This window comes from Papilio machaon, chromosome 17 (assembly GCF_912999745.1).
Source record: "Papilio machaon chromosome 17, ilPapMach1.1, whole genome shotgun sequence".
Taxonomy (NCBI): Eukaryota; Metazoa; Arthropoda; class Insecta; order Lepidoptera; family Papilionidae; genus Papilio; species Papilio machaon.
Window position 1 is genome coordinate 4,902,226 of NC_060002.1, and position 13,151 is coordinate 4,915,376.

General features: G+C 37.7%; 3 protein-coding genes across 5 annotated transcripts in view; 2 read left to right on the forward strand and 1 right to left on the reverse strand.

Annotated features, from left to right (window-relative positions):
• Positions 1 to 492: 492 nt before the first annotated feature.
• Positions 493 to 2,592, forward strand: LOC123721904 (sodium channel protein Nach-like). Its single transcript, XM_045682005.1, has 5 exons — positions 493 to 582; positions 739 to 905; positions 1,182 to 1,314; positions 1,528 to 1,664; positions 2,370 to 2,592. Exons 2-5 carry the CDS (start codon positions 751 to 753, stop codon positions 2,590 to 2,592), a joined length of 648 nt encoding a protein of 215 aa, XP_045537961.1. The 5' UTR covers positions 493 to 582; positions 739 to 750.
• A 163-nt stretch (positions 2,593 to 2,755) lies between these two features.
• Positions 2,756 to 4,225, forward strand: LOC106721598 (pickpocket protein 11). The gene is made up of 3 exons (XM_014516561.2): positions 2,756 to 2,899; positions 3,093 to 3,202; positions 3,819 to 4,225. Exons 1-3 carry the CDS (start codon positions 2,778 to 2,780, stop codon positions 3,965 to 3,967), a joined length of 381 nt encoding a protein of 126 aa, XP_014372047.2. The 5' UTR covers positions 2,756 to 2,777; the 3' UTR covers positions 3,968 to 4,225.
• A 2,413-nt stretch (positions 4,226 to 6,638) lies between these two features.
• Positions 6,639 to 13,151, reverse strand: part of LOC106721634 (transcription factor kayak) — a 34,244-nt gene continuing 27,731 nt past the window's right edge. Inside the window, exons 1-5 of one of the 3 annotated variants that reach the window (XM_014516623.2) lie at positions 10,399 to 10,812; positions 8,287 to 8,461; positions 7,431 to 7,986; positions 7,144 to 7,270; positions 6,641 to 6,991 (exon numbers count right to left, since the gene is read on the reverse strand). In XM_014516623.2, coding sequence (XP_014372109.1) covers positions 6,785 to 6,991; positions 7,144 to 7,270; positions 7,431 to 7,986; positions 8,287 to 8,461; positions 10,399 to 10,461 — 1,128 coding nt within the window. In that variant the 5' untranslated portion in view covers positions 10,462 to 10,812 and the 3' untranslated portion in view covers positions 6,641 to 6,784. Of the gene's footprint in view, positions 6,992 to 7,143; positions 7,271 to 7,430; positions 7,987 to 8,286; positions 8,462 to 10,398; positions 10,813 to 13,151 lie in introns of those variants that run through there. The other 2 variants (XM_014516621.2, XM_014516622.2) reach the window with 2 other exon arrangements.

Genomic DNA, 13,151 nt, shown 5'->3' on the forward strand with positions numbered 1-13,151 from the left:
ATTCCTGTGCGCGCTGGGAGCATACCTGCTAACGCTGCTCCTGAACCGGCGCTTTATGGAGACACCTACGCACATTACCATCGAGAACCAGTTCGAGCCGATTCACAATCTGCCGTATCCCGCCATCACGCTCTGCTCTCCCAATCAGATAACTGCCAGCGCTGTGGAGCACCTTAAAAAGACATTAGTGTATTTTATATTTTACTAACTATTCCCCACGACTTCTCTCGCATAGAATTTAATAAAAACTATTTCGTTGCTGAGTTATTGTGACAAAAGTTAAAACAATTCTATCCTACAGGAACCGTACATTTTAACGGAATAACATGTAGCCTAGCTATTATTCCAGGCTAATATATCTGTGTACCAAACAATTCTGACCCGTTCCACCGTTTTGAGTTATATAACATTAAATAATAACATTATAGCATTCTAATTTTTACTCGTTTCAGAAATGGAAATGTAACTTCAAATTTTGATAAGCTAGTTGTACAAGCGTTAGGTTTTAATGAACTGCTACAAGTTATCGATTTGAAGAATTTGCAACAATTTCAAGACGTTATTACAAGCAATCGTTACTCTGTAAGAATTAAAATATTTTTTTAGTAGAGGTTATTTTATATTCGATTCAATGTAAATGTTAATAAATCATTTCATACTGTAACTGTATGAAGTTGAAATTGTTTTAACAGATAGTACAAAAAATGATTAGATTTTAAGAATATATGTTTGTCGTAGGTGGTAAGCGTGATGAGCTTGTTGGCGCAAAGCTGCAACACTTTTCTCAAGCGATGCTTTTTTCAAAACAAACTCTATCCTTGTGATGAACTCTTCGAGCCGGTGCTCACCAAACTGGGCGTCTGTTGTACCTTTAACAGCATATATAAGTTTGCTAATGACAAGAGGTATAGTATCATCACATTTTATGGCCGCTCGGATTTTGTACGACACTGAACAATTTCAGGTATTAGCTTGATGTGAAGAGATTTAGAAGCGAAGTACACAAGTGCCGGTGCTTTCCTCTGCCCGCAGTGGGCCCACCTACGCAAAAATGTGCTGGCATCTAACCACGAGCCGCAACAAACTTTGAATCCTGTTATAATACAAAACCTCTCTGTCCCTGTTTATAATAGTAAGATTTTTACCATTTCTTCTAAAGGTTAGATGTTTTTTTTTTTCAGAAATGAGAAGAAACCAAATTTTATAAAATATAAAGTTAAAACAAATGGATTTGAGGACGGACTTACTGTCATCGCAGATTACGATCCCGAAGACGCTGTCAACGGCACCGTTCAGCACGCGGGTGCAACTCGGGTATAATGCCGTAAAAACTTTACGCTGCTCAGAATACCATTTTTTGCATCTTAGGGACGTCATTATTCGGGGATAATCCACAACTTCCTGCGTGCGTTCTTAACTCGAGTGGTTCTAAGTAAACATGAGCGGAGTTAACCGCGAGCCGCAGTAAAGCTTTAATCTTATAATAGTGACTTACATATCATGTATTGAATTGTGGGCTTCCACCAGGTTATGTTTACGGATTGGTCCGAGTTCCCTTTGGAGGGAGAGTCAACGCTAGCACACCCTGGCATTGAAACTTTCTTGCTCATCTCTGCCACCTACACCTACTGCTCCGATGAGGTAGAAACACTGCCAGTCGAAAGGTACCAGTTCTAGGTATTTGTTTGAGCTAGCAAAAAAATAAGAAGTAAAAGTGATGCGAACTCATCCACGACTTGGTGGGATTCCACTGTCGTTACATCTGTATGATAATAATGCCATCACTCACATTCTTTTTTCTTTTGAAAAAATAATAGTCATGACAATAATAAGTTGTTATAATTGGTAGTAGAGTGTCTCTCTAACCTAACTCGGTTTCTGAGACCAGAATCTCTGTATAAAACATACCTATCAATCCCTCTCATTATCTTTGGCGGAACAGAGATAACAATATTGTTTAAACGGGGATTTATGTCTCAGGAACACACGATAAGAGAAATAAATAAACAACAAACTAGATCTATAAATAACTGCATTTGATGATGAAAGTCGAGAATTTGATTTGCATAAAATCCTTAATCTTTATACATCTAAAAGAAAGTCGTGTTAGTTACACTATTTATAACTCAAGATCGGTCGAACTGATTTAGCTGAAAATTGATGGGGAGAGCTTAGAACTAGGAGACGGACATAGGAACTTTTTTTATCTTTTGTGCATTTTTTTATTCCGCGCGCACGGAGTCGCGGGTAAAAGCTAGTAATAATATAACTAGATTTATGAAACGTTTGTCTCGATAACCTTGTAATGTCATGTTGTGACCTTTCCAAATTGTATTATAAAAAACAATTAACGTAGCTCGCCTCCGCAGTAGGAAATGCGTCTTCCGTGACACGATCCTGCCTCACTTCGGGGAATACCACCACACTGACTGCGAGCTGAACTGTCTCGTCAGCAAGGTGGAGTCTGACTGCCACTGCTTGTTTTTCTACGTGCCCAACGTTAGCCCGCATCAAGTCTGCAACTTCACTAAGATTCCTTGCATTTTGGACGTTAAATGTAAAGTTATTTTTAATAATGTGCACGATACGTAAATGATAAAAGATCGATAGGTGTTTTATTGTGTCACTGGCGTTTCGCATCTGTTTTTAGTATAATGTTACTAATATTATAAATGCGATCGTTTGGATGGATGAATGTTTGCTAGAAGGTATCTTCAGTCCGAGTTTGTGATATACCTCAATGTACCCGTTTACGAGCCCCGATTATTGCAGATCGAATGACGGAAGCGCCTGCAAGCTGGTGCGACTGCAAAAGAGACTGCGTGTCGCGCCGTTACTCCGTCGACCACTACCACGGCAACCTCCAAGCTGTCCAGCATGTCATGATCAATGATAGATAGTGAGTATATTATATTATCACCATTAAAGCTGGTTTTTTTACCATAAAAGTATCCTAAAGTAACAATTGAATAACTCTAAGTACGGGAATGAAGATTAAAAGTGAAGTGTCAATCGATTCCTATATTTCTTCTGAGTACCACCTGGGTTTCTTGTATTTATAAATTAGGAAAATAATGATTGTTAATTTACAGTGCGGGAGTAGTTCTTAACGAAAGCACGACGGTTATGCATTTCTTCTTTCCCAAGGCCACATTTGTCAGGCAAAAACAGGAGACTGTGATGTCTTTGGTCAATTTCGTCTGTAAGTACAATGTTAGCTATTTTATATGTGACCGCATCCTATTTTAAATATAATAAATTTATATTACATTAATTATGGTCCCATTTTCAATCAATGATAAATGTTGATGGTTTATAAATCGGCAACCCTTAAAACTTGGACAGTGGTATTAAATCTTTAAAGTTATTCGATTTTGTCACGTCTAAAAGATCGTCAACTAAACGATCATGATTTCAACATATGGAAAAATGTCTCACACAATTATATACGTATTAAATATTTTAAGAAAAATTTAAAACTTGGTAGAAAGTTCGATAATTCACAGAGCGCTTTAGCGTTCTCAATATTGCTATATGCTTACATATTTTTACTGTTAATTGACTTGCAAAGATTACATTGAGACTGGTTATTGCAACCAAATTTTCGCAATACAAGAGAAAATATTGACTAGTTGTCACCCGCTACTCCTTCCGTGTGGAATTTTAAAAAAATACTTAATAAGTAGCCTATGTGTTCTTACAAACTATGTTCTATATGCCAAATTTCATCGAGATCCATGCAAGCTTTCATCCTTCAATCTAAACATTCGCATTTATAAAATTAGTAAGATAAATAAAATGTTTTGTTAATGTTGCAGCTAACTTAGGCGGAGTGTTCGGTCTGTGTCTAGGCTGTAGCTTCATTAGTTTGTTCGAGATCTGTTTCTACATATATATCGCCATAAAAAACCACATTCAAAAGCGACGGACGACGAGACGACGACGAAGAATCGGATACTACAATTAGTATATATATAAAGTTGGATTTCCACTGCAAAATCACCTTAATAAACATATTGTAGGTTTGACTATTTCATTCTTTTTTAAGAATTCACTCTCAGAATTAATTATCTTTAAAGAGCAGCAGTGGTTACGCACGGTTCAGAGCACAAAGCACAATTTCCTATTGATTTGAGCACAGTGAAGTAATGCAGTTCTAGAATATTCTATTCTCGAAATTATTTTGCTAATTTTGTTTTTACAACTGAGACCAATAAATAAAATAAAAACACGGCAAATATTTATTTATTTCATTACCGATTTACCCAAATCGACATTTATAATTTCTAGTTTGTGGATAATTAATTTATTTTTATTGTTATTATGTGGTAGGAAATAAAAAAGAAACACAAAATTCCGGTGTACGTTAACAAATATATATTTTCTGATTTACATACAATAATTTGACTATAATCAGTTAAATTATACAATAATTCTATCAAATATATTGCTTTGCTAATTTTTCATGAAAAAATACAAAAAGTAGAGTCTAATCACATTGCTTTTAGAAAAAAACTTTCTAGAAAAAAATCGCCTCTTTCTTAAAATCTAGAATGTTCATATTATGCTTAATATATATGAATGTAGGCAGCTGTGATGATCGTTACATACTAGCAAAGTCCCGCGGCTTCGTTCATCAGTGATATATACTATTTACTAAATAAATACTTTTCTCCACGTCTCACCCAATAATACTTCAACGTAATGGCGGCTAAACCTAACTAATATAACGACATAAAATCAATTTTTGGCTTAGATTTTAAATTAAAACTACAATAAAGCACATAGAGTAATAATTTGGTCTAAGTTATGCGTATTATTATAAAAAAAAATGTTAAGTGCCTTACAAACTAATTATTGCCTTATCCTATGTATTGTTTTAATTCCAGAATATATTATTGGTACGAAATAAACGACTCATGCCTTACAAATAAATAAAATATAAGACCATAGAGACAAAGATGATAGAATAATCGTTTAAATAGTTTTAAGAAAGATAAAAATAATAAAAATAAATTACATTATAAAAATGAAATAATCAGGCTCAGATAAATTAATAGATTATTTTTTTTAATGAAATGAGTAATTAAAAGTGGGCATGAGTCAATATCGCTGTCCCTTTGTTACACAGGTGAGCGAATCACTGGACGTATCACATATTACTTAAAATTAACAATAGTACACTACCAGAACCTAAACCAATGGAACGGTAACACTACATCGACATTGAGCTAACTTACATTCAATATATTCAAATTCTTTAAGTAATATTGCTGTTGAAATATTAACGGCCAATCATACATCAGTTCGAAATTTAAAAATAATTTTGACAAATCATAGAGCGTTGTCTTCGCACACGACACGTAGTATGAGACAAAGGCAACGCTTTACAAAGCCAAATTCTTTATTCAAATTTCGAAATATAATTTTACCGTTTAATTTTTTTTTATTTTTCCAGAAAGTAGATTAAAAATGGCACCAAGTTTATTATGACAAGATTCTATCGAGTGTGACGTATTAAACAAATTTGTGCTGTTAGACAAAAATGTAGTTTTTTTTCTGTAAAAGAGATCTTTTACACGACTTATAAAATATTCCCTAGTCTAGCCTCGCTAGATTAAGCACAACTCGAAATTATTCCCTGAAATGCTTCAAAAAATAAAACTCGGTTTTATTTTTACATCACAAATATTTCTGCTTCCGTTATAAATGTCTATTTTATAAAAAATATTTGCTTTTTTTTCGTATAGAAATATAAAAGAGCTCATCAATTGACTTTTGTGGACCGACAGAATTATGTCAGTTACTACATTATATGGCTAATTTATATACGAAATATAAATACAAAAAGCACATAGTGAGCAAGTTACACTTAACTACGGGAGTTCCGTAATGAGATGTGAATTATTTTAAGAAAACAGTATAGAAGTAATAAGGCATAAAACATACACGAAGTAAGCGTCGAGGAAATGATTTAAGTCATCATAGATTCAATTCATGAAAAAAAAAAATTGTAAAAAACGTGTATATTAGAGTTGACGTCACACGTCACACTACTACGATGACGTCACACGAGTTACTCTTGCTCGAGCCAGCTCATCTCCGTGTATGCACACCATAAAGTTTGTTACTGTGGGTTGACACTTTCACATATATAGTCATCTATTTCTTTCACTTTGAAAAAACAGAGACAACTATACAAGTGTTATGGCAGTCGAGTACTACAGTAAGGTAATGTTCACACTAAATATACTAACAGCTGTCGAGGCTGCGTTTTTAACAAAGCGTAGTCACTTGTGGCCGATAGTTCATTTAGTATGAACATGGTGTTAAGAAGTGAAATAAGAACAGTATAGATATATGACGAGAACTCATTACGCGAACTAAGTTCGTTGTGCGCCGGCCGTTACGTCACACGTAGGGCACACTAAGGCACGCGTTACACGTTACATATAAAAGCTATTAATAACCACATCCCGAATAAAAGATCCATCTACTTCAAATTATCGACCTATAAAATACAATATTAAAATTATCGTACAATAAAAAGAAAAATGATATTTTTTCATAAGACGTTTCATAATTTCCAAAAAAAATTTAGATATTACTTAAATACCAATAAAATAATTTCAATAAATAGTTAAAAAAATCACAACAGCTGTGATCTACGAATCAAGAGCGGCCATGGTTCTTTAGAAGTAGATTGGTAGTTATACCGTGGTCGCAGCTGATCGCAGGGGATTGTGGTCGTTGTGTATATGTGCAGTAAGGTCGAAGATGCCGCTCAGAGGCTGACGAGGCTGCCGTGGTCGGGCGAGGCGAGGTCTGGTGCGGCGCGCTGCTGCTGGGCGCACGGGTGCGGGTGTGGGTGCACCGGCGTGAGTCCCGTGCCCCCCTCCATCAGGCTGTCGAAGTTGAACGGGATGCCGTTGCTGGGCGTGCTGATTTCGATGCCGGGGATCTTGTTGTTGCCCACTTTGCTGTTATGTATCTGGAAGATTAACGAATAAAACATAAATAATGAACTAATAAGCAATATTTTTTTATCTCGTACAGGTATTTTTTTATTCGTGAGGATAATTGGAAAATGAAACTTTGCTTGCTTTTTTAGCTTATATGTTTATATGAACGTATTGTAGGTACCTGTGCGGGTGTGAGTGTGACAGGCACGTGAAGGAAGGTGGGGCGCGAGGGGCGCACGGGGGGCGTGTCCAGCGCTCCGCCCGACCCGCTCGTCACCACCGCGGGATTCGCCGCCGATAGCATTATCCTGCAACAAGCACAACACAACATTACTATATTTATTTCAATTCTTCTTATAACTACAATTAAAAGCATAGGTTAGCCCACTTTTGGAATCAGACTCAAAACTCTGAACGAATTATTAAAATTGGGCTGCTGACCATTCATATCGCTAAGTTCACACTTACTTTTTATCCGCCATCGGAGATGTGAAGATATCGTTATCCAGTCCAAGGACCGGATCCACGGTGGGGTCCATGACCTCGACCTTGACGCGCACGCCGTCCTCGGGGGCCTCGGGGTACACGTAGGGGTCCTGGAAAGGCTTGACATCGGGCGGGCTGGCGGCGCGCTTTCCGAGCCGACACGACTGCAGGTGGTTTTGCAGCAGCGCCTGCAGGTGTTCTCGGTCGTCGTTCAGCTTTCGCAGTTCGTCCTGCAGCATGCTCTTCTTCTCCTCCAGCTTCTCGGTCTCCTCCTGCAGCTCGTTTGTATGGTCGAGGCGGCGCTTGCGGCAGCGCGCGGCGGCCATCTTGTTCCGCTCGCGGCGTATCTTGCGGCGCTCCTCCTCCTCAGGCGAGAGGTCCTGCGGTGTCTTTGTGGGCCGGCGACCGCCCATGTTGCGGCGCTTGGGCGCGGGCAAGCCGGGGCTGCTGCTGCCGTCGCTGGCGGAGAGCGGGCCCGGCGACACGTGCAGCGCGGTCGTCGGGCCCGACTCACAGTACCCCGCCGTATTCAGGATGCCTGCAATGCACAAAAATAATTTATTTAATAAAAAATTGTACATCATACTAAAGAGCTTTTATTTCTTTTTTGTAATAAAGTTGAACTAAATAATACAAATCAGCCGTTACCTCATATTAAAATATTGATTCTGATCAGAATCATCAAGAGAACCATCGTCATTATAGCTACATTGCACAAAGAAACATAGAATCTAACGTAATGGCCACCTCCTTACCAGATTAATATACTATAGAATGCTATTAAACCCAAATGAATTATAATTTTTCATCCACGTGTCCACATCATAGATATACTGACCGTAATTGTTGGCGTGCGTGACGGATGGTGGTACAAAACCGGCGTGATTAGCCTGGTCGCCGCGGAAGTTGGTCAGCTCGATGTATGTCTGCTCGAAGTTGCGCAGCTGGGTGGGCGTGATGGTCGCCGTCGTGCGGGTTGGGACCCCCGACTGGAGGCCCTCGAGATTCGCCAACTGGAATTAACAATATCAAATATTAGTTCTCTTAAACCTTCTCAATGAAGTATCAAATCTCCTTATAGTTAATAGCAGTTCGATATCGAAAAAAGTAATGCTAAAAACTTACAAAATCAATGAATTTTAATATCAATATATTTGTAACGTGTTATATTTGATGTGACCGTATTGCACAACATTGTTTATTTGTTATCTTGTTTAATTTGCTTCCACATACCATTCGAGTTTTATCAGCACATTATTTATATACAAATAACAATAACAACACGCCAATTTTATATTTATAATTTTCGCACCTTCACGCCTGTAAACCATATGAGGTAAGCAGAAACTAATCTTTTAATATTGTATTCCTCAAGCTAGAGTTTTTATATGTTGTCTTGGATTGTCATCAGAAATAATGATACATATATTATACTAAATTTAAACATATTTCTATTCTATGAAGAATGAAAATATTTATTTACGAGAAGAAAATTAAAAACGTTAATGTGCCTCATAAATATGGATAGTAATAATAAAGGATTAAAATTATTTAAAACTTCAAAACAAATGATGTTTACAGTGAAGGGAACGCAACAAATATGTCCATACATCACGGTTCTGGGCACGGTTATCTCAACACAAGGCAGTCGACGGCCAGCGACGTAATAATGTTAAAAGCTTCCAAATAAATCTTTCAACTCGTCTCATTTTAAATAGATAAAACAAACAAGTAGCCACTAACACCTACTATACTTGTAAAGATAAGTTCTACTTCCCCCCTACTTAAAAAGGGGGGAAATCATTAGACAATATTAGACGCTATGATGATCTTTTGATCCTTTTGGTTAGTTTACGGCATGCTGCATTTGTTTTTGCGAGGGCCTAGCACGAATATTCGTAAGAACGTTGTCGTAAGCTCATCGACAAAATTTGTATAGCGTAAAGCTATCGGGAGTAATTTACACCAACAAATCTCATACTTTTAATATATTTTGTCGGTGACGTTCCGAAGGCGCGTTTCCTGCTAAGCCCTCAGTAGTATAAAAAGATTTCTCGATCTTTAATTGTAATATGAGTAGGTATACTACGTTGGTAGAAACTAGTAATCTGATGACTGCGTCTTTTCTAATACCAATTGATATAAATTAAGACAAGAGGATACTGTGAATATCTCGTGTCTTACTGAAAGTCTATGCCTAGAACTAAGTTCAATCTGATTTAAAATAAATATGTCCACATAGTTGTCCAATTTTTTCTACCCACTTGTGTTAGTTAATTTTTTGTATTTAATATTATTTATTAAATATCTAAAGACAAATAGTAATTTGCTTAACTATCTTACTCATATTATAGATGCAAATGTTTAGATGGATGGATGAATGTTTGTTTGAAGATATCACCGGAACGGCGAAACGGATCTTGATGAAATTTTGCACAGACGTAGAAATAGTCTGGAAGAACTCATAAGCTACTTATTAAGTTTTTTTTTAAACCCGCGCGGACGGAGTCGCGGGCTACACTAGTTAAAATATATATTTTAACTTTTGGGAATATACAGCTCATAGTAGGAAAATTATTTACAATCTTTCGATACTCAATACTCAACGTATTCTCATTATGTATGCGTAAACCTCTATGAGAACAGGTGCTACAGCTCACAACAGTGACAACCTGGCCTATTGCAACAGTTGTTACACTAATGAAAAAATTGGGTAATTGGCATCAAATAAACACTACAGTCTGAAGTAATATACGTAATTCAGTCTTCCTTATTACAGTCTCGATCCTTGATGCACTATTTTTTAGTTTACCTCACGTTACGGGTTTTGCTTGTAACTGTTACTAGTTTTTGAGGGTAGTGCGACTAATTTTGGCGGGAAGTGCCAGTAGTGTTGTAGTATTATATGTAATGAAGTAGTACACGTGCTGTCGCGGGGCGGGGTTCGTACCTGCTGGCACCAGAGCTCGGTGGCCAGGATGTTGGCGAACTCCAGCGGGTCGATGTTCTGCATCCCGGAGTCGGCTCGCACGGACACGTTTATAATTAGACGCTTACTCTATTGTGTTGCGCTTTTTGCGACGCGACACCTTCGTGCGGTTCGAGTTAGTTAGTCGATTTGTTCGTTATAAGCCGCCCTCGCAAAGTTTCGATGCGCGGTGTGAATCGATCCGGCGCTGCGCTTGAGTTTCGATAGTCGTTTATTCGCAATGGATATCGATATTTGGAGTTGATAAGGGTTTTGCGTTGCGTTGCGTAGGGTCGGGATCGTCGCGATAGTTCGCGGAGTGCGGTTCGTTCGTTCGTTGCGCGCGCGTACGGCGGCCGGCCGCGACGGATCGCGCGCTACTGACGCGCCTCGCCTCGCGCCGCTCGCCGCCCGAAACGTTCGCCCACGAGCGACGTCGAATCATATATTTATAGAACGCTCCTCTAACTCCGGAAATATTTCGCATCATTTTGCATCGTACGCCACAGGTTATCTTAGATAAACCGACGCCCGAAACAAAGCTGCGATAGTCCGAGTGTCTTATCAGTCAACATTGAGGCCTCGACGCCTGCGAGTTTCCGCACTTTGAGAAACGTACGACTTGTGAAATGCAAAGTAGATGACATTGATTCCGCAATAAATATAAATTTTGGTCCTTTTTGATTACATAATACAAAGATAAAATGGTGTCAGAGAGCACCTTTGACAGCGTAGTGGGCGGGAGGCTCGGCTGGACCTTGCGGCAAGGTCGCCGCAGCACGCCGCATGTAGGCGAAGCGTCTTTCAATGCGACCGTACATGGCATTGTCTATTAAAAATTTTCTTCAAGTCTGTCATAACTTGAAATATATGGGTCTCATTTATTATTAAAGATTGAACTAGAAGATACCCATATAGTCGCCTTTCCTCAATTGAACGCTTCTAGGACTATAATGAGAGTGTAATTGTGGCCAAGGGGCATACCAAGTTAATTGCCGTCAATTATATTACGTACGAGCCCTTATATGAAACGCGACGAAGCTGCGATCTTAGTTGAATTGAAAGGCTCAATTCCATTGAGTAATTAAATAGAAACTAAATTAATTCTTACCATACGTGACAGCGGAGGTTAAAAAAATGTTCAGCTAATTTGCTTCTACTAATTATTCTGCATACTTACAACCTGCCTATTACATTGTAGCATGTTTCGCTAGTGCAAACTCATGCTAACATCGGTGCATACTGGTGCTTCCCACATACATTGCAGGACAAGGATTGATTTCGCCGGCCGCAATTACCGGCTCAATCATATTCCTACGCTCATTGCGGGACAAAGCGCGCCGGAAGCCGGCCGGTCAATTACCACAATTGCTTAAATGAAATTCGTCTCAAACCGACGCTCGCCCGCACCGCACACACTAATTGGTCACGGTGCTTACCTAGCAATTAACAAAACCTTATTTATTAACGCATTCCTTATACTTATCTTTAATTATTGGGGGCCAACAGAGTGGTGAAATGCAACGGAATACTCCGAAATATAATACTAATGTTTTATTAAAATAAAATAGTATCATTACTTGAGAGCATCTCTTGTATTTGTTTCAAATAGGAGAGGACTATATTTTTCTAAATTAATATTTTGATACATATAGAACTTTAATAGTTAGTAGTAGTAAGGTTTTTATAGCAATTAGAATGTACGATGATCAGTATTGTACTACGTGACTAGAGTATTGCTATGCCCGCACATACTGAACGGGACGCGGCTTCTATTCTTTGAATTCTAATGTGGATAAAACTGTTTAAGAACGATATTAATCTATAAACGTATTGATACTGAATCTAAATTCAACGCAAGCAAACGACAAGTCAATGTATTTCTACAAAAAAAATAGGTTCAAATAAGGTCTTATAAGTCACAAACTTCTTTACTCATTTAAGTATCCAAAGCACTAAGTAAGCATCTTAGTGTAGATTTAGTATGAGTAATCCATACTAAGCCTCTGCTAAAGTAGCCTGAATATAACTCTGAGTGCAGTAGTAAAACATAGTCCAGTCTTTATTTTGTTAAATATCTCTAGCAATAAAATATACATCTATATTTCAAATATAATATTAAACATCTGAGCGCAGAATCAGAGCTATACATATTTTCTATGTTGATTTACGATGTGCTACTATACATTTTGGCGGGCACTATGTTGTAACAATGGACACGCGGTCTCCAAGAGTTATCCGACATTAGATCACCACTATATGTATTCGTGACGTCGCGCGCTTGAGGTAGGCGCTGTAATGGAAACGAATTTCACATATGTATAAATACATGAAAACATAAATAGTTCTTCTATTGTACATAAAATTGTCTTTATGTACAGTAGAAGTTCAACAATGCTGATTATATTTTAATATATTTTCAGGCGTAAAAAATTGAGAATATGTATCTAAAAGTGTAACGTTCTGTGTAATAATTGTAAATACTTTAAATTGAAATATTTATTTTAAAATATAATTATAACATTGAAAAATATTCCAGCCTGTGTATTTATAAGTATGAAATACGTCAGAGAGATAAGAGTAGCCGTTATCCGCACGTGGCCATACCTTCCTATACCCAATGCTGTTATCTAAGGGAATATAGACTCAACTACGTCGTCTGTATTGGATAGACAGAACAATTCTCTGCCACTCAAAATAAAAAAAAAAAACATTGTAGTACTAACACAAACTAT